A 21,275-nucleotide genomic window follows, 5' to 3' on the forward strand; every position below is an offset into this window, starting at 1 on the left:
CTACCAAAACTTTTAGTTCCTGAAATCCCGATTGATCGGGTAGCCCTCCGAGCCGAAAAAGTGGAGATGTATGAAGAGATACGGAGGCGAGAAATGGAGTTCTTATTTGCTGACCCTGCACCAGTTAACAAGATGCTAGTTCGTGAATTTTATGCCAATTGCCCATTGAACTTGGGTAGGGAGGTGATTGTTCGGGGTATGGTGGTCAGTGCTCAAATTCAAACAATTCGCCGGGTGTTGCGGCTGCCTCCGTTCACCAGTGACGTCGACTATTACCATGACAGGCCCGGGGTGACATGGGAGGTCATGACGGATGTACTTTGCACAGGGGGGCAGCCCATATGGATACGTGACCAAATAACCCTCAACTCTAACTCCTTCACTCACCTGGCCAAGTGTTGGTTGACTGTTATCTGTAGCAGGTTCCTGCCTTCTAGCAATACCACGGACGTGAACTTCAATAGGGCACTGTTGACTTGGTGCTTTGTGACAGGGAAGGATTTTGATGCGGCACGGGTAATTGGAGATGAAATGGTCTTACGGGGCCCACTGCTGACAAAGGGATTCTATTTCCCTTCCTTGGTGACCACATTGTGCTTGATGAGAAACACCCTTACCAACCCTGGTGATGGTGATTTGCCTCCCAAAGCAGCTTTCAAAGCTTCTAGCATCAGAGTGGGCAGGAGCACCCGCACTACAATTGAGATTGATGATGAGGAGGATGATCCGGTCCCTGTTGCACCATCCAGGAGGTCTGTTGACAGTGCCGGGCCCTCTCAGCGCCCCCATTCTGGAGCAGATCTATCACGCTCACAGTCCTCCCGGCCTACGCTGCGCTCCTTGGAGGAAGAGGTCGCGGATCTCCGCACCTCGGTGGATGGTCTACACACACGGATGGACGCCATGTCACAGAGGCAGGCTAGATCTGAGAGCCGGTTTATGGCTTGGCTACGCGCATTGGGGAGGGCTTGCCATGTAGACCCCAGCACCGTCTCCGACTCGGATTGAGTCTTAGGGAAGTCTTCTCACTCTTCTGTTCTTTACTGTATTGATATGACATGGGGACATGCCATGATTTTAAGTGTGGGGTGGGAGACTTGCTCTAAATGTGTATTGAATTGTATATAGCTGTTGTTGTGTGCTAGCAGTAGATGTGGTGTACATATGTGAGTAAGTTATATTAGGAGTAGCTGACTTGGCCCAACGACGGACACTTGTTGACGGGTCTCTTGAGGGTCAAAGTCAGATATACATATATATAAAATAAAAATAAAAAAAATAAAAAATAAAAATAAAAATAAAAAAAACTTGTAGAGGACTCTTCCTGATGACGGACTATGTGGACAGTACTCTTGAGGGAAGTAGTCCATGTAGAATTTTTTTTATTTTATTTTCTTCTTTTAGGTAGTGTAGTACCTCCCCCTTGGTTTTTCTTTTGACCACGGTTCTTTTCCAAGGGTTTTTCTTGAACCGGGTTAGGTAGATTTTTCTTTTATAGTTTTAGGATTAAATGGGTGAATGTCAGAGTGTAACCCTAAATGTGCACACTTGCAAAGAAAACGAACTAAGGGTGTAAGGTCTAAGCTTGTTTGTGGACTCATAATATATGCCTTAATTTTGCACATCTTGTCTGGCTTGAACACTCGTATGATTGTGCTGATGAACTGATTCGGAATGAGTTACATGCTAAGTGTGTGTGAGTTGTTACTTGCATCCTATGCCTGCATATGATACCTAGAATTTGCCCTGTGTGTTTGCAAAGCGAAATAGAAGTCGTTTGGTCTTAGAGATGATTGAGGCATTTCTTTGTGCAACCCTTTATACTTGAGAATCCACCTGTGCATACTACCATAGTTAACCCCTTTTGAGCCTGAAGCCTGTTCTTTGATAACCCTATAATAATATAAATCGTTGTGTTTGAATAAGCTCATTGTTTGAACCCTTACCTCCTAGAAGCACTTAATCACTAAAGAATATACAAAAGTCAAAGTGTGGGGTGGGCGAGAACTAAAAAAAAAAAAAAAAGAGAAAAGGGGAATCAAGAATGAAGGTTCTGGTTGGTGAACTGGAAGTGTACAATAAATCTGGAAAAAAAAGAGAAAAGAAAAGAAAAAAAAAAGAACCAGCCAGTTGTACCTAACGAAAAGTGGGGGTCACAAGTGAAACAAAATGTGGAGTAATGATTGGGTTGAGCATAAAGGTAAAATAAAAAGAAGTGTGTATTAAAAGTGCTTAGGGAGGTTAGTCACTATATCCAAATATATCCTACCCGTCCCTTAGCCTACATTACAACCTATAAAGACCTCTTGATCTTTGACTGAATGGCTCGATTAGTAGAGTATTACACTTGGGGCAAGCTTATGGTGTGTCTGTGTGGCATGTGAATGCTCTTTGCTGAGAGTGAGTGAATTCTTTCTATATATGGTTCCTTGTTGTTGAATTTTATGTGTGTGGAATTTCTCTCAGATTTTGTTTATGTGAGGGCATGTGACTCAGGAAGAAAAAGTGAGTCTTCACTTCTGTTAGAGTAATTAGAGTGAACACAAGTGTGTCTTGGCATGAGAGTCTGCATTTGAGATATGATTGTGCACCGCTTAGGTCGATCATTGATAATAGCAGGTGTGACATAAATTGGGGCAATGCATTGAACAGTTAGGCCTAGAAGTGTGGTTTAGTTTGCTCGAGGACGAGCAAAGGTTTAAGTGTGGGGTGTTGATAATAGGTGAATTTGACTATAATCACACCTTAAATAATCACCTTCTTGTGTAGTTTTAATGCTAAAAGTGAGAACAAAATGCTCTTATTAGTGCTTTTCATGATTTGTAGGTGAAATATGTATAAGGAACGCTAAGGAGCAGTTTTGGAGTTAAAAGTGATGAAAAAGAGGCCAACTGTGAAATTTCCCAAGTGAACCACGCAAAACAGGCCGAAGATTCAGAGCACTGGGTCTACCGCGGTTCCACCGCGACCGTGGCAGAACCGCGGTGGAAGGCAACTTCAGAACTTTAGAGATTCAGAGAGGGTGATTGGCCGCGGTTCTATCGCGACCGCGGCAGAACCGCGGCAGGCGCAGAAAAGTTCAGGGGTCAAAGTGTCAAATACGGAATTTTTAGACCTAAACCCTATTTAAAACATTAGACTTCGCCCAAGAGAGTAGGTATTGATTTTTAGGGTTTCTTAGCAAGGAAAACCATTGTGAGAGAATACTCCAAACATCTTTCTTCTTTACTTTTGATTTTTATGATGAATTCTATCTTAGTTTATTTTCCCATAGCCATGAGTAGCTAAATTCCTTGTCTAAGGCTTTGATGGAACCTATTGGGTGATGAACTTCTTGTTTGTGTGAATACAAATTGCTAGTTTAATCTTTATTTGTTCAACTTCGTGTTCGTTGTAGTTAATTGATAGGATCCTCAATTAGCTGTGCCTATTTAGTGTACATAACTTGGAAAAGAGTGCATATTTAGGGTATTGTTGAACAACACCACTCCTAAAGTATTAGAGGAATCTATAATTGCGGGTTTAAAGGCGGGATTAGGAATAACGAAGTCTTGGGTGCAATCTAAATTGAATTGTGCTAAATAAAGCAAGCTAGTGTATCTCGGGAGAGTGCAATAGTAGATTACTGTAATTACTCGGGAGAGAGTTGCGGTAAGATTAGCGTTCATGATTGATAGAGATGTGTGGGTAAATTTGTATGAGCATAAACAGAAGGGATTCCATCAATAGGGGAAATCATTGCCTTAGCTTTTTTCTCATAATTGTTTACAACCTTTTTTTTTATTTAGTTACAGCCATTTAGTTATTTGCAAGCTAGTTATTAAAGAACACTCAACTGAGAATTTGAATATTTGAGAAGCTGGTTCTGAAGACTTAGTGGGTCTGAAGATAGCGGTTGATAGGTTAACTCTCTGTGGATTCGACCCTGGGCGTAATACTCGCGTTATATTTGCAACGTCCGCAGAGTCTTTTTTTTTACAAGGCATAGTTGGGCGTGATCGGAAAGTCCGAACAAGATATGCTTTTAGCTTACCTAAAAAAGTCTACTTTTTAAAAAAAATATATTGTCTTAAAACCCCCATAAAAAAGCTCCTTTCTTGATCATAACCTGATCCTTAAGTTTTCTTATGCTGTGAGTTCCTCATCATGGCATTATCATTTAGAGTCATATTATTCACTCTCTTCATTTTTATTGCACTCATTTTTACACAGATCAAAGCTGAAGCTGAATCATCTTTGAATAATGATGAAGTGGAAAATGTTCGATCCCATGATTTCACTTCTCAAGAATTGGACCAACTTAAGTCCAAGATCCAATCTTTGGGTTAGTTTTGAAATTTCCCATTTTTTAAATGTTTTGTTTAGTTTATGATTACATTTTTTGTGGGTGTTTTGGAAATTATGTTTCTTGAATTTCAGTTTGGATTAGCTGATCAAAACTCTAGCTTTCTTGGTGCATTGGATAATATTTTGGACTTGAGAAATATTTTCTGGAACATTTTCCATTGTTTTGTTGGATAGTTGTTTAAGAGGGAGGAGGATAGTACGCACGAGCTGGCAAGGACACAACCGTTATTAAAAAGAAATGGAAATTTCAAAACTAACCCAAAAGAATGGACCATCTTAAGTCCAAGATTCAATCTTTGGGCTAGTTTTAAAATTCTTCATTTTTTTAATGTTTTGTTTAGTTTGTGATTATATATTTTTGGGTGTTTTGGAACTTGTGTTTCTTGAATTTCCATGTGGATTAGCTGATCAAATAGCTTTTATGCATTGGAAAATATTGGAGGATCATTTTCTGGAACATTTTCCATTGTTTTAGATAATTATTTAAAATGGAGGATAGAATAGGATGATAATGTTCTGGTTGTAATTTTTTAGTACTAATAAAGATTGATGATGATATCCATAAGTTGGGTAAAATAAGTAAGAGCTGGGATATTGGTAAAAGAAAATGACTTTTCTTCATAATTAGTGAGAATTTTCCATAATTCAAGGTAAACAAATAGGCGGAAATGAATTTACGAAAGGAAATATTTTTGGGGAAATTTGTTTTTCAGTCATAGGAAGCTATACCTTAATTCCCATATCTGGTAATGCAAGGGACTCTTTGAGAGTGTTAATTTGATGATTTAATTTGGTTGACTGGTTAAAGTTCTTATCTTTAGGGAATTGAGTTAATGATGAGCTAGAATTGAAGATAGAATAGATTTTGGGTTAGTTAAGAAAGGAAAGAAAGAAAGGGCAACCCGGTGCACAAGGCATTCTGCGTTCACGCAGGGTACGGGGAAGGGCCGCACCCCAAGGGGTGCGATATAGACAGTCTACCCTAATGCAAGCATTAGTGACTGCTTCCACGTCTCGAACCCGTGACCTATAGGTCACACAGAGACAACTTTACCGTTTTCGAAGGCTCCCCTTCAGATTTTGGGTTGGTTAAGATGAGCTAAATTTGATGGTAGAATAGATTTTGGGTTGGCGATGCAAGATTACACGACTGAGAAATGTAAGTAATTTTGTTCAGTTACATATATTATTCAAACCGGTTCAAGTAATGGCTACATTGAAGTCCAAACTGAATGCTGTATGTTAGAGCTAATTAGTTTTGGTAAAATGAAAGAGATAACTAACGAGATATATTTACGTCCTCTAAAATGTTTTTTCCTTTTGAAGAATCAAATGTGGAGGAGACGGCCGTGGAACTGAAACGGAAGGATGAAGTCATTGCTAACAAGGAGAATATGATTAAAGAGAAATCAGAGAGTATTGCCTCATTGCTAGCCGAGATTGCTTCTCTCCAAGTGAGTCAACAAACTTCCTCATACTAGTATTGGCTTTTTCTGTAGCACCTATGCTTATAGTTTTTATCTTGGGAAAAGTACACAGTATAGCCACTCTAAAAGATAGTAGCCAGTAAACTTATATTTTTTGTATTCAAATGTATAATATAGATATTTTGCACATAAATCAATGTATATTTTTTGAGTATTTGGATAGCGGATGTAATTATTTTTGGCCGACCAGCCAAATGTGTAACTTGCCCTTATATCTTTTGTTTTCCCAGCAAAAAGGTACATTAGATGCTGAGGAGCAAGTCAGAAAGGCTCATGCACAAGTTGATCAACTAGAAAATCAAGTCGATAAACTGAAAACAGAAGTTGATATGAAGAATAAGGAGAAAAAAGAGTTGGGAGCCCAAATAAATGAAGCAGAGGAGAGAGTAACTGAATTGAATTCAAAAGTTGAGAAGGTAAGCTCTTGTCTGAAACTGCAATTTAGTTTTTTTGTCTTGGTACCTGCAGTATTTAGCCTAATCATATAATGTCATTCACATTCTTTTGGATTTATGCAGCTTCAAAAGACCGTTGACGAGCAGACGGCAAAACTAAGAAAAACTGAACGAGCTCTTCAAATTGCTGAGGCATGCTCTTGATAAAAACACAACTCAAAACTTTTGAAATTTATATGGTAGGATATAATTTCTAATACATCTCCTATTTTATACTCTTCTTTCAGGAGGAAATGATTAGAGCTAGATCTGAAGCCATGTCAAAAACTCAGCAGCTCGGAGAGGTAAAAACTAGTTGGTGTATGCTTGATTTCTCGAGCTGCATGCATCTTATCATATCAATGCCGGGAATATACTACTCTTCCTGAGAGGAATTGCTGATCTTTTGATTCGTTGCTTTGTCCCAATCTCCCAGTTGGACTAGAAATCTTGTGATCCTCGTAAAAACTTCAACCTGTTACCCTACAATTGCTACCTGTTTTATTCTGCCACGACATTTTGATTTCATAGTTTAGCTAGTCTTTAAAGGTTCAATCAGAGTAAAACTGGGGATATCTGTGTGCTGGTGGTATCAAGTATGTTTAGAAATAAAGGATGGTGCTGTTGGTGGTGACATCAGCAGCAAGGAAACAATTGGCTTGGCTTTTTTAACTCTATGTAAAAGAGACTGCTTTCAAAATCTCTTGGCTAGAACCTTTTTTTTTATTGATATTGATCTAGAATCAGCTAGCCCTTGTTCTTTTTTATTATTCCTAGCCAGATCGAGCATGTGTGGAGTTAATTTTTCTATTGATGGTAGCTAGCATACACCAATTTATGTATTCTATGGTTAGTATGTGATGGCCTCATGTACTCTATATGCATGGGATTTTCATGAGAATAACTAATATTTCCCTATGTTGCGCCTTTTAGTTAAATTTCTAACTTTCTGGGGTGCCAAGCATTGGACTGGCCGGTGATTTTTTGTTGAATTATTTAACCACTTCATACAAACGTTTAAGCTGTCAAAGAGAGTACACTTTTTATTTACTTAATGATGTCCTCAACGCGCTTCCTCGCGTGCGACTTTTATTCTTTTTCATGAGCGACTCATGTGGAAATATTTTGGCTGAACTGTGGCAATGAGATGTGAGCTCAGGACCCTACTGCTCGGATACCATGTTGAAGTGGGTGACCACTCATTCAAAAATTTAATCTTGCAGAGAGAAACAGAGACTACACTTTGCTTAATTATGTCTTCAACAATTTTAAGGGAAGAAATGATGGTTTTATAGTTGTTAATTTGGTATTCCTTTTGGCTCGGTTTGTCCGTCGAGCTTTAGTATGTAGTAATTTGGTTTGGTTGCACATTTTGTTGGTAATGATCCACAAGGATTTAGTTGATTCATTGTTGCTTCTAAGAATTCGACTATGTGAAACCTGGTTATGCTTCCCACCAAGCTATTTCTGTAGTAACCTCAGATAAAAAAAACAAATGAAGAAAGGCAAGAAATTTGAATACAATAATTCCCCGATACTAGATCTTTAATCAAAGAGAGGGATTGGAGAATTTCGAAATTTGAATGTGATGATGCAGCAGTGTTAGTTATTAGAGGTAACAATTTCGTCATTTGCATCATTCTTTTTCTACCAGACGCTCCTTATGCCAAGTAATGCCTGAAAACCTGAAAGGCGGAAGTACAGTACTTTTGCAAAATAGGGTTTATATGATGAGTATGCCTTGTTTTAATATTTGCTTCTTGCCGTAGTAAGATTTCTGTGAATCATCCTGCATGCCTGGTAATATTTTCTTTTCTTTTCTGAAAATTTAGGTGCATGGTGCATGGCTTCCACCTTGGCTTGTCGTTCGTTTGACTCATTTCCAGGTATTTGGATCAACATCATGTTTTATTAGAACTTCCAAAGTTGGAACAACAATCACATGTAACATGATTCTATGCTGATTTCTGATTTTGTTGTTAACTGCAGTCTATTATGGAGAAGCACTGGATGGAGCACGGAAAACCTGCTATGGACATAGTGATACAGAAGGTACATTGTTTTTTGGCTGTTCGATATAATCCCAGTAGGCTGCGCAGAGACGGTGCAAGGATTTCACATTTATAGGTTTTGGATTTTAGAACGATGATTCAAAGTGCTAATAACTGGCTTCCAAATTTAATACTTTCTACATATTTAATGGATATCTTAACACATACACTGTTTGGGCAAAAACTATTGAGTTCGGCCGAACCCCTAGACGGGCTTCTAGGGGCTGCGTTATCTCTTCTAGTTTAACCTGCTTATCTCTTTTATTTGCTTTTTAGGCTACTGAAAAGAAGGCCCAAGCTGAAACATGGGCTGCACCACATGTGGAAACAATCAAAACAGTAAGCCAAGCTTTGCAATTTCCTATATAAAATTGTTTCATTCACTTATAGTTTAAAAATTCCACTGACCTTGCAAAGAAGTTGTGAATTCTTTATTTTACATTGTTGTAGTTTTTATTTGTTATCATTATATAAAGGTATTCTAGCACTTCTTTATTTTTATTTTGTATAATATTGGCCACTGATGAGCTTAAATGGAGCGACATGGTCAGTGAAGGAATCATATAGCCGACCTCTGCTTGTTTGGGATTGAGGCGTAGTTGTTGTGTTTATATTGTTATATACTATATTATATAGTTAATTCAACTGCTGTGAATGAGGATGTGAGTATTTGCAGATATTGTTGCTTAACTTTTTCTTCAAAATTGAAGAAATTCTCTCAAAATTCAAACTAGATTGATTTGAAAAGCCCTGTGTACTGAACAAGTAATCATACAAATCTATACTCTACTGTTTGAAGCAATGGATACCAGCTGCGAAGGAGAAGTGGGTGGTGATTTCCACTAACGCTGAGCCACATATAGAATTGCTAACTACAAGAGCTCTTGAAATTTACGAGACATCTAAAGGCGCCATAACTCCACATATCATCAAGGTTCAAGAACTAGCAACTCCTCATGTTCAGGTAGCGTTTCCCAGTCCGCTTAAGAATAATATTTTCCCGATCTTGTCATACATTTATAAATGCATAGTCCTACCTTTAAGTCTGTCATCCCTGAACAAAGAATGATTTCTGACAGGAAATTAAGAAATTCAGCAAGCCGTACATTGATGACGTCGCCACTGCTGCAAAACCACATGTTGAAAAAGTTCGTGTTGCTGTCAAGCCGTACACAGAGGTGGCGGTTCATCATTATGGGAAGTTCCTTGAGTCTGCAACTACATACCATGATCAGGTATGAGAAAGTTAACGAGACATTAATCCCTGAAATATGATCTCATGCAGATGTATCTTCTCCCCCTTTAGATTCCACATTTCTACTACGACCTCGATAACTTATGCATAATATTTGGATATTCCTATAGTTTAAGAATGTCATCATTTTCTACCTTTAGAAATATTACCCGTATTTCTTCCTTTGGATTTTTAATATCAACATTAACTCATTGGATTTGGCAACATTAAGTTCGTATTCTTGGCCGAGGTCATTACTTGCTCAATGCTCTGGATTTACTGTCAGAAGCGATAAGTAGGTTACATTTCTGGTTTCTGATATTTACAATTCAAATGCTCTGGTTGAAGTAGTAAATGCCCTTATAGATATGTGTGTGTGTGTGTGTGTGTGTGTGTGTGTGTGTGTGTATTACTACTCCCTCCATCCCAATTTATGTGGCTGGTGTTTGCATTTTCAGAGTCAACCGAGTTTTTCTTTGATCGCGATTTTTTCATGTCTTTTAAATATTTTGAATTGTTAATTATTGTGGCTTATATTTTTTTGTAATTTTCAAATACATAAATTTTATTTCAAAAAAAAAAATTAAATTCTATATCCAAATTCAGGGTCAAAATTAAGAAGTTTGACTCTCGAAATCCGTACTGTGACACATAAATTGGGATAGAGGGAGTATCATATTATTCTTTTGATCCACCAATTGTAAACTCCGTCTGATATCCTATGAAGCTTCAAGGCACAGTCAAAGAAACACTAGAGAAGCATGATGTTACAAGATCTCTTGCGACAAAGGAGCTGGTTTGGTTTGCGGTATGTATCTGTTTGCATACTTCATTCGCGTAGTCCTTCATGTCTCCTCTTTTTCCTTCAATTTAATATCCGATAAATTGTAAAATTGGTGGACTTTTTATGTGCTGTAGGCCTCGGCATTGTTGGCTTTGCCCATTATAATTATGTTCAAACTTTTGTCTTCCATCTTCTGGTTAGTACATCTACTCTGTTCCTCATTTTCTTAAGTAGAGATTATATCATTGTGCAAATTATTTCATGAACTTATTTCACTGTGTGAGGCTCAAAGTTCTCTTTATTAAATTGTATGTTGCAGCACAAAAGCAAAGGATTCCGATTCCACTGGTAGTTCACACCATTCACGACGTAAGGCCAAGAGGGGGCATCCGGAAAAAAGTGCAACTGAAGTTGACTTTGTTCATCAAAACTAAGGCACGCTTTACAGTTCACGGGTAGCATTTTTCATCTATTCCCTTTTCTTATTTAATTGGCATTGATTACTATATGGATGCGGCTGTCTTGTATTGGATATGCATGCGCTTTATCCCGTGTGAGAAGGAAGAGAGCAAATTTATGGTATTAGGTTTGAAAATCATAAGCTGATGGCGGTAGCTTGGCTCGTTGTTTACGTGCTCTCTGAGAAATGCTTTGAAGATTCATAGTGATATACTGATGGACATTGTACTTTGGCTCCATGAATTTGCAGTTTCTCGATAAGAGAGCATAAAACGCCTTTCTCATCGCCAACGTGTGCTTCATTCTTGTTTGTTTTCTTGTCCTTTACCGCTTGGCGTCTGATCTCTGGATTGTTTTCTCCTTGGCAGATTGGCTGTCCTGTTTCTCCCTGGGCATTTGGAGCTTTAAGTCTGTCAACAAATTCTTTTTCTTTGTTTCTAGAGCTCTTGCCTTAGGTTTTTTCTTGTGATGTGTATAAAGCCAAAATGAGGATACAACAAAAAACTTAGGTTTGAAAATTTTTGTGTTGGTGTATCACAGCTTCGGCATTGGATAGTTTCATTTTTCCTGTATTTTCCTGTAGAAAACTCTGTTATTTATACTAAAGTGATAGTGAGTATATCTTTTTGATGTATTTTTAGGAGTATATGAAATTGTATCAGGTTTCAAGCAGAGTGCAAAACAAGCATTGGTTTGTACTCAAGTTTGTAATTGACTTTCTCATGGCCATGTCTTAAGTACACTAATTGTCCATGGAGTTTACATTTTATACACTAACAGTGTAAACAAACTTTTACACTATCTAGTCATTTAAAAAATAACTATAAGTAACCGCTTATAATAAGTGAAACTAGTTATATATCAAAAAAAAAAAAAAAATATGCAGCCAACCTGCTAAAATAATTGAAGGAGAGTCTTGGAGCAACAGTAAAGTTGTCTCCGTATGGCCTAGATCATGGGTTCGAGCCGTGGAATCAGCTATTGATGCTTGTATTGGGTAAGCTGCCAACATCACACGCCTTGGGGTACGGCTAACAAAAAAAAATATTATTTTTATAGGCATCGGCTTTATGAAATTTTTACTTTTTTATTTAAGCTCAACTCATGTAAAAGACGAGTTATTAATAATATTATTATTTGGTATAGTTTCTTATTCTCTTCTTTTCAACCTTGCATATCAAATAAGAGAAAAGGAAAACTATTTACAACTTTCTGCTTTTCATCTACTCTCCAAGTAGCACATGCAAGGAAGCAGAATGTAAAGGTTACTAAAATAGTGGATGTATGAGCAAAAACCTCAAATAAGCTCACTCAATGCATTACAAATGCACTTAAATATTGATTTGGCTAATCATAAAGTAATAACTTGTAGTGATTAATAAGCAAACATTTTCCCCACCTACCAACCATTTGACAAGACACACCATGTACTGTCCCTTTTCCTCCATATTATATGACCACTGCTAGGGCAGCCCGGTGCACTAAGCTCCCGCTATGTGAGGTGTTCCGCGATGGATCGGACTACAAAAGTCTATTGTACGCAGCCTTACTCTAAATTTATGCAAGTGGTTGCTTCCACGGATCGAACTCGTGACCTCCGGGTCACATGGTAGCAACTTTACAAATTACACCAAGACTCCCTTCTTTATGCCGCTCTTAGAAAAAGAAAATTGGTACTCATATCCATTAGCTATGTTTATATTAGATCATATAGTTTGATCAGCATATTAAATAGGTTTATTTTATTGGATATTACAAGTCGAAAGGATAGTTTTACAATAAGAGACTATGTTGCTCGGACTCTTCAAAAAAGTAGTTTGATGCCAATCCGATCCTCCAAAAGTAAGGTATTTTTTTATGATCCGGCACAAGTACGATAACATTTTGAAAAATCTGCGTAACATAGGTTCAGATGTCTGAGCTAGGAGTTTTTCTTCTCTAATGTTAACGAGCCAGATATGTGCCTTTTTTTTTTTTGGCTAGCTAGTCAAATTACAGCGAACGAGTAAAAAAAACAATTATACTGTCAGTGTAAAAATGGTAGTGTTAAAGTACTTTAATTAAAAATAAAAATAAAAAAAAGGTTACCAGGTTCAATTCCTTTATAAGGATCGTATATTGATGGATATTATAGAAATGTAACATTTCCAGCTACAGATGTTGAGATGGCCGAGTTGGTCTAAGGCGCCAGATTAAGGTTCTGGTCCGAAAGGGCGTGGGTTCAAATCCCACTCTCAACACAGTGACTTTTTATTCCCTCTCTTACCTTAGGTCTACATAAGCAAAATAGAAAGGAAAAATAAGCAAAAGCTTTTTTTACTATAGGCTTCACAAGTGAAATTCCATACCTTATGATTACAAAAAACATTCTTTTTTATTTGTTTGTAAAAATTAATATCCATATTTAATATGATTCCTTATGCTCATAAGGTCAGTTTTGATAATTGCGAATAAAATCTGAATTCACTATTACTTTTCGCTCATAGCACGATTCTACCATCAAAGTTGTACTTAACCGGAAAATATTAGAATTGTTCTTACAGTATTGTACCTTAGGCATTGATCCGTCAAGTGCATTTAATTATCAATTATTCAATTAGGACGTTCTTTACTTTTTATATAGAACCTTGAAGCGAATTATTATAGTGACGAGAGACAAAAAATTAAGAAATGGGTGAAACATTCTACTTTAAAATTATAATTGATGTCGAAAGAAAACATCTTAACCTTCAAAAATAACATAGATGTCCTTTCCTTATTTTGTGCATAAAACATACTATAATATCCTTTCCTTTTCTTCCATTCCCATTCTCTATCGCGCACCACGTTAAGAAGTACCCCTCAATAAATATGCTAAAGACAAAAATATAATGCTAGTAACATCTCTAATCTAGGAAAAAATTGGAGGAGGGGGGGTCACTGTGACGACCCAAAGGGTCATCACCTGTTTTCTCTCTCTTTCCGTGCTTCCGAGGCCATGAAAACCCCATTTTTAGTTGCCTCGATTTGCGTGCATAGTCCGGGCGAGAAGCCGGAAAGCTTGTATGTGAAATTCTGTGAAAAATGCAAAAAAAATTGGTATTAAAATGAGTAAAGTTGACTTTGGTCTACATTTTGGGTAAACGGACCCGGACCCATGATTTGACGGTCCCGGAGAGCCCGTAGAAAAATTGGTTAGAACCTGTTAGTATCGGGGCCGTATTTTGGTTCCGCCGCCCGGTACAAGTCTTATATATGGTTTAAGCGCTTTCTGTGAAATTTGGTTGAAATTGGACGTCATTTGACGTGTTCCGGACTTGAAATTCTAAATTTGAAAGTTTATGAAGTTTGAAGAAAAACTAGTGATTTTGAGGTTTGATTCCTCGTTCGTGATGTTATTTTGGCGATTTGATCGCACGAGTAAGTTCGTAGGGTGTGGTTGAGTTAGTGTGTGTGATTGGTTAGGAGCCCCGAGGGCTCGGGAGTGTTTTCGAAGGTGTTCGGGGTGGTTTTGAACTTAGTGAAATTGCAGAAAATCTACAGCAGGTGCACAGTAAATTCCTTCATCGCATTCGCGATATCACCTTCGCGTTCGCGAAGCTTCAGATTCCTCCCTCCTTCGTGTTCGCATCCCTTCATTGCGATCGCGTAGAGTTATCGAGTTCTGAGGGCCTAGCCCTCCTTCCTTCTTCGCGTTCGCGATGGCTGGACCGCGTTCGCGTAGGTCTCCAGCCCCTTCCCATCGCGTTCGCGCACAGGCCAACGCGTTCGCGTAGGCCAAACTCCTTGGACCCCAATATTTCCTTCTTCGCGTTCACACCCCTACCCCCGCGAACGTGATGCTTGTCTGACCCTACTCATCGCGAACGCGACCCCCATGTCGCGAACGCGTAGAGTATTTTCACCCAGCGATTTTTAAGTCATAAAAACAGAACAGTGACGGATTTCATTCAAAAAATACACGAACCCTTTCTTCTCCACAGCTTCTAGGCGATTGCTAGAGCATTTCCTCACCAAAGCTTCTTGGGTAAGTATTGTTTAACTTGTCTCCTTCATTTTCCATCATCATTTATCAAATTCCTAAGCTCAAATCATGTAATCTAGGGTTGAAATTGGGGGAAAGTGGGTAGAGTTAGGGCTTTTCAATTTTTCTTGATTTAGACCTCGTTTTGGGGTCGAATTTGAAAGCAAATTGTATATTCGGGCTCGTAGGAGAATGGGTGATATGAATTTGGTTCGAACCTCGTGTTTTGACCAAGCGGGCCCGGGGTCGTTTTTTGGAATGTTGGGAAGAAAGCTTGGGAATCTATATTTAGGCATTGGGGTTGATTTGTTTAGCTTATATTGATATTATTAAGTTGTTATTGTATAGATTTGATTGAGTTGGAGCCGAATTCGAAAGGGAAAACGATCGTTGTGGATTGATTTGGCCGTGAAAGTTGAGGTAAGTGTTTGGTTTAACCCTAGCTTGAGGGATTAGGAGTTGAGTCATATTTGCTACTTGTTTGTGTTGAACACGACGTATGGGCATGGTGACGAGTATCCATGCGTCGGTGTCAAGCATGACCGTGAGTCTTAACTTGATAATTGTGTACCTTTGTTTGCTCCTATGAACGTTGTGATTAAATATTGATATTAGTTGTGCCGGGAAGAAATTGAATAGGATTGGTTATAGCTGACTCTCCCTTGTCGGGATGTTTGACTTGTTGTTATTGTTCCCTTGCCGGGAAGAGTATTACTTTGATTGTTCCCTTGCCGGGATTGTATTGTGTATTGTGTTGAAATTAAAGGGAGCGGATGGTACGCCTACCACAAGTGATATTGAAAAGGGAGCGGGTGGTACGCCTACCACAAGTGATATTGAAATGGGAGCGGGTGGTACGCCTACCACAAGTGATATTGAAATGGGAGCGGGTGGTACGCCTACCACGAGATGTTGAGAACTGGGTTCGGGTTGCACGCCTGCAACAAGATGATTTAAATATGAAAGTTGCCTTGTCTTTTCATTATTGCTAGAAGTTAAACTGTAGATGTACGTACCATTATTCCTGATATTTGTTTCTAACTTACCCCTGAAGCATGCTCCCCTCCCCAGCTTAATTGTTATGTTCTTGCTATTTTCTGTTGTATTTGTATACATATCTGCACAGGTTTATGTGGTGTCCAGTCTAGCCTCGTCACTACTTCGCCGGGGTTAGGCTAGACACTTACCAGCACATGGGGTCGGTTGTGCTGATGCTACACTCTGTGTATTTTTGCACAGGTCCAGGTTTCGAGCAGCAGCAGCTTTAGTTCGGGAGCATACTTCCAGTCCGGAGAGACCCGAGGTAGCCTTGCAGGCGTTCGCAGGCCCAGTGTCTCCCTTCTATCCCTACATTAGACTGTCATCTCTTTGTATTCGGGATAAATAGATTTATGTTTCTTTCAGACCTTGTATTTAGTATTCCTTAGATGTTCGTGAGCATGTGACTCCAGATCCGGGGTAGAGATTATGTTGAAATTCAGTATCTTGCTTAGCTATTTAAATTTAAGACTTCCGCTTATTATTGTTGATTTTCATTGTTTAAATATTATTGTCGAGGGATTGTTTATTAAAGGAAAAAAAAACTAAATTTGGCTTGCCTAGCTTCTACGAGTAGGCGCCATCACGACTTCCGAGGGTGGGCAATTCGGGTCGTGACAAGCTGGTATCAGAGCTCTAGGTTACATAGGTCTCACAACTCACGAACAAACTTGGTAGAGTCTGAAGGATCGGTACGGAGACGTCTGTATTTATCCCCCAGTGGCTACAGAGTTAGGAAAAGTTTCACATTGTTCTTTCTTGTCGTGCGGTTCTGTTTCTCAATGCTAATTGAATTTCTACTCTGTTCTTTCGTAGATGGCAAGAACACGCGCTTCCTCATCTACTTATCAGCAGTCCGAGCCCCAGGCAGCTCCCGCTAGGGGCAGAGGACGAGGCCGTGCTAGAGGCTGAGGTAGGGGCAGAGTTCAGCCCCGAGCAGCAGCACCAGTGGCGGAGCCTCAGGTTGGCATTGACGAGGAGGTTCCGGCCCCAGCCGCAGCAGTTCTGGTGGGCCCAGCTCAGGTCCCAGAGGGGTTTATTGCGACCCCAGTTCTTCACGACACTTTGGTCCGGTTGGTGGGCCTCATGGAGAGTGTCACCCGAGCAGGATTCCTTCCTGTAGCACCAGCCACCTCTCAGGCTGGAGGAGGAGCCCAAACTCCTGTTGCACGTACTCCGGAGCAGGTAGTTCCCCAGGGACAGATTCCAGTGGTTCAGCCAGCTATGGCAGCTCAGCCGGGGGTAGTTGCTCAGACCGGCGATGGCGCGGCTATGTCTGCAGATGCTTTGTGGAGGTTGGACAGGTTCACCAAGCTCTTCCCTACTACATTCAGCAGTACTTCTTCTGAGGACCCCCAGGATTTCTTATATAGCTGCTAAGAGGTTCTTCGGAACATGGGCATTGTTGAGTCCAATGGAGTTGATTTGCTGCATTTCGCCTATCTGGATCCGCCAAGACTTGGTGGAGGGATTTTTGTTTAGCCAGATCAGCAGGGTCGCCGTCTTTGACTTGGGATCAGTTTTCAGAGTTGTTCCTGGAGAAGTTTCTCCCCGTTACTCAGAGGGATGATTATCGGAGGCAGTTTGAGCACCTCCAGCAGGGTTCTATGACGGTCACTCAGTATGAGACCAGGTTTATCGATCTAGCTCGCCATGCTCTTGTCATACTCCCCACTGAGAGGGAGAGGGTGAGGAGATTTATTGATGGTTTGATCCAGCCTATTCGTCTTCAGATGGCCAGAGAGGTAGGGAGTGGTATTACTTTTCAGGAGGCGGCCAACGTGGCCCGGAGGATCGAGATAGTATTGCCACAGGGGGTGGTTATAGAGCAGACAAGAGACCCCGTCAGTCAGGCCTATTCAGCGGTGCCTTATCTGGAGGCAGGGATTCTTATGATAGGGGTCAGCCTTCTAGGCCCTTCCAGTCAGCCCTCCAGGTTTCTCAGGGTGCCCCAGGTGATCGTGGTTTCTGTGGGCATCATTCTGATCAGCGGCCATTCAGTGCACCGTCAGCTCCCATCAGTGCGCCACCGCTTCAGAGTTTCCAGGGCCGTCCACCGCGGGCTTGTTTCACTTGTGGCGACACTAGGCACATTGCTAGGTATTGCCCTCGAGCTTCGAGAGGTTCTCAGCAGCAGGGTCCCCGTCCTATGATTCAGGCACCAGATGTTCCACAGGCCGCCTAGCCAGTTAGAGGCGGGGGTAGAGGTACTAGAGGTGGAGACAGAGGTCATAGAGATGGAGCTCAGACCGCCAGGGGCGGAGGTCAGCTAGCAGCAGATCGACCTAGGGACACAGCTCAGGTTAGTGGGGGCCAACCCCGTTGTTATGCTCTTCAGGCTAGGCCCGAGGCTGAGGCTTTAGATGCAGTCATTACAGGTACGGTTCTGGTTTGTGATCGAGATGCTTCGGTACTATTTGATCCAGGGTCTACATATTCATATGTTTCGTCTTATTTCACACCATGCTTGGTCATGCCTAGTGATGCTTTGGGTATTCCTGTGTATGTGTCTACGCCGGTGGGTGACTCTATCGTGGTCGACCGAGTCCATCGTTCGTGCGTTGTAGTGATTGGGGTTCTTGAGACCCGTGTAGACTTGTTACTCTTAGATATGGTGGACTTCGATATCATATTGGGTATGGATTGGCTATCACCCTATCACGCTTTCTTGGATTGCCATGCCAAGACTGTGACCTTAGCGTTGTCAGATATGCCTCGTTTAGAGTGGAGAGGCACTCCAGGTTATTCCACCCACAGCGTCATTTCGTACGTGAAGGCTCGACTTATAGTCGAGAAGGGGTATCTGGCCTATTTGGCCTATGTTCGTGATTCCAGTGCCGAGGTTCCTCCTATAGATTCTGTGCCCATTGTCCGGGAGTTTCCAGATGTTTTCCCCTCAGACCTGCCGGGTATGCCACCCGACAAGGATATTGATTTCTATATTGATTTGGCTCCGGGCACCCAGCCTATTTCTATCCCGCCATATCGTATGGCCCCGCCGGAGCTGAAGGAGTTAGAGGACCAGTTTCAAGATTTGCTAGAGAAGGGTTTTATCAGACCCAGTGTTTCGCCTTGGGGCGCGCCGGTGTTATTTGTCAAGAAGAAGGACGGATCGATGAGGATGTGCATAGATTACCGGCAGTTGAACAAGGTAACGATTAAGAATAAGTATCCGCTGTCGAGGATTGATGATTTGTTCGACCAGCTTCAGGGTGCCAGGGTATTTTCCAAGATTGACTTGAGATCTAGCTACCATCAGTTGAGGATTAGGGCATCCGATGTCCCTAAGACAGCTTTCCGTACTCGGTATGGGCATTATGAGTTCTTGGTCATGTCATTTGGGTTGACCAATTCCCCAGCAGCATTCATGGAGTTGATGAACCGAGTGTTCAAGCCATATTTGGACATGTTCGTGATAGTCTTTATTGATGATATTTTGGTGTACTCCCGCAGCCAGGAGGAGCACGAGCAGCACCTTAAGGTGGTTCTTCAGACTCTGAGGGATAGTCAGTTATATGCCAAGTTCTCCAAATGTGAGTTCTGGCTGAGTTCAGTAGCATTTTTGGGTCACGTTGTATCAGTAGAGGGTATTCAGGTGGACCTGAAGAAGATTGAGGCAGTCAAGAGCTGGCCTAGACCAGCATCAGCTGCAAAGATTCGGAGTTTCTTTGGGTTGGCAGGCTACTACCGTCGGTTTGTGGAGGGGTTTTCGTCCATTGCAGCCCCGATGACCAGGTTGACCCAGAAGGGTGCCCAGTTCAGATGGTCGGACGAGTGTGAGGCGTGCTTTCAGAAGCTCAAGACAGCTCTGACTACGGCACCGGTGTTGGTTTTGCCCACTGGATCAGGGCCTTATACAGTCTATTGTGATGCTTCCCATATTGGGCTTGGTGCAGTGTTGATGCAGGGTGGCAAGGTTATTGCCTATGCTTCGAGGCAGTTGAAGATTCATGAGAAGAATTATCCAGTGCATGATTTAGAGTTGGNTCGGACGGACGGTCAGTCCGAGCGGACTATTTAGATTTTGGAGGATATGCTCCGGGCTTGTGTTATTGACTTTGGAGGTTCGTGGGATCAGTTCTTGCCTTTAGCGGAGTTTGCCTACAACAACAACTACCATTCGAGCATCCAGATAGCTCCTTATGAGGCCTTATATGGTAGGCGGTGTCGGTCTCCGATTGGGTGGTTTGAGCCGGGAGAGGCTCGGTTGATAGGTACGAATTTGGTTCAGGAGGCCTTGGACAAGGTCAGGATCATTCAGGATAGGCTTCGTTCAGCTCAGTCCAGGCAAAAGAGCTATGCAGATCGTAAGGTTCGAGATGTAGCTTTCATGGTTGGTGAGCGGGTCTTGCTCCGAGTGTCGCCTATGAAGGGAGTGATGAGATTTGGGAAGAAGGGCAAGCTTAGCCCTAGGTTCATCGGGCCATTTGAGATCCTTGATCGAGTAGGAGAGATGGCTTACAGACTTGCATTGCCGCCTAGCTTATCAGTCGTGCACCCAGTCTTTCATGTATCCATGCTTCGGAGGTATCACGGCGATCCAGTCCACGTGTTAGATTTCAGCACTGTCCAGTTGGACAAGGATTTATCTTATAAGGAGGAGCCGGTAGCTATTCTAGACCGGCAGGTTCGTCAGTTGAGATCCAAGAGTTTACCCTCTGTTTGTGTTCAGTGGAGAGGTCAGCCCCCTGAGGCATCGACCTGGGAGTTCGAGTCTGATATGCGGAGCCGTTATCCTCATCTATTTCCCGACTCAGGTACTTCTTTCTTTTGTCCGTTCGAGGACGAACGGTTATTTTAGAGGTGGAGAATGTGACGACCCAAAGGGTCATCACCTATTTTCTCTCTTTCCGTGCTTCCGAGGCCATGAAAACCTCATTTTTAGTTGCCTCGATTTGCGTGCGCAGTCCGGGCGAGTAGCCGGAAAGCTTGTATGTGATATTCTGTGAAAAATGCAAAAAAAATTGGTATTAAAATGAGTAAAGTTGACTTTGGTCAACATTTTGGGTAAACGGACCCGGACCCGTAATTTGACGGTCCCGGAGGGTCCGTAGAAAGATATGGGACTCGGGCGTATGCCCGGAATCGAAATCCGAGGTCCCGAGCCCGAGAAATGAATTTTTAAAAGAAATTGTTTTTCTGAAATTGTTAAGGAAATTTGAAATGAAAATTGGTTAGAACGTGTTAGTATCGGGCCCGTATTTTGGTTCCGGCGCCCGGTACACTTATATATGGTTTAAGCGCTTTCTGTGAAATTTGGTTGAAATTGGACGTCATTTGACGTGTTCCGGACTTGAAATTATAAATTTGAAAGTTTATGAAGTTTGAAGAAAAACTAGTGATTTTGAGGTTTGATTCCTCGTTCGTGATGTTATTTTGGCGATTTGATCGCACGGTTAAGTTCGTAGGGTGTGGTTGAGTTAGTGTCTGTGATTGGT

At 41.2% G+C, this 21,275-nt stretch overlaps 1 protein-coding gene and 1 non-coding gene across 3 annotated transcripts; both read left to right on the top strand.

The window, feature by feature from the left end:
• The first annotated feature begins 4,052 nt into the window (after positions 1-4,052).
• Positions 4,053-11,538, top strand: LOC109211939 (tropomyosin-like). 2 transcript variants are annotated; one of them, XM_019375539.1, is made up of 14 exons: positions 4,053-4,324; positions 5,674-5,801; positions 6,065-6,250; positions 6,353-6,421; positions 6,517-6,573; positions 8,101-8,154; positions 8,258-8,320; positions 8,596-8,658; positions 9,119-9,283; positions 9,399-9,554; positions 10,281-10,361; positions 10,472-10,533; positions 10,657-10,792; positions 11,165-11,538. In XM_019375539.1, the coding sequence occupies exons 1-13, from the start codon at positions 4,147-4,149 to the stop codon at positions 10,769-10,771; spliced, it is 1,377 nt and encodes a 458-aa protein (XP_019231084.1). In that variant the 5' UTR covers positions 4,053-4,146; the 3' UTR covers positions 10,772-10,792; positions 11,165-11,538. The 2 variants fall into 2 exon arrangements, with proteins under 2 accessions (XP_019231084.1, XP_019231085.1); XM_019375540.1 differs by having other exon boundaries at positions 10,657-10,772.
• Positions 11,539-12,955: 1,417 nt separating this feature from the next.
• TRNAL-AAG lies at positions 12,956-13,036 on the top strand. Its single transcript has one exon. It is a non-coding gene; the product is annotated as a tRNA-Leu (tRNA).
• Positions 13,037-21,275: the final 8,239 nt, after the last annotated feature.

The sequence above is a fragment of the Nicotiana attenuata genome, unplaced genomic scaffold (assembly GCF_001879085.1).
Source record: "Nicotiana attenuata strain UT unplaced genomic scaffold, NIATTr2, whole genome shotgun sequence".
Classification (NCBI taxonomy): domain Eukaryota; kingdom Viridiplantae; phylum Streptophyta; class Magnoliopsida; order Solanales; family Solanaceae; genus Nicotiana; species Nicotiana attenuata.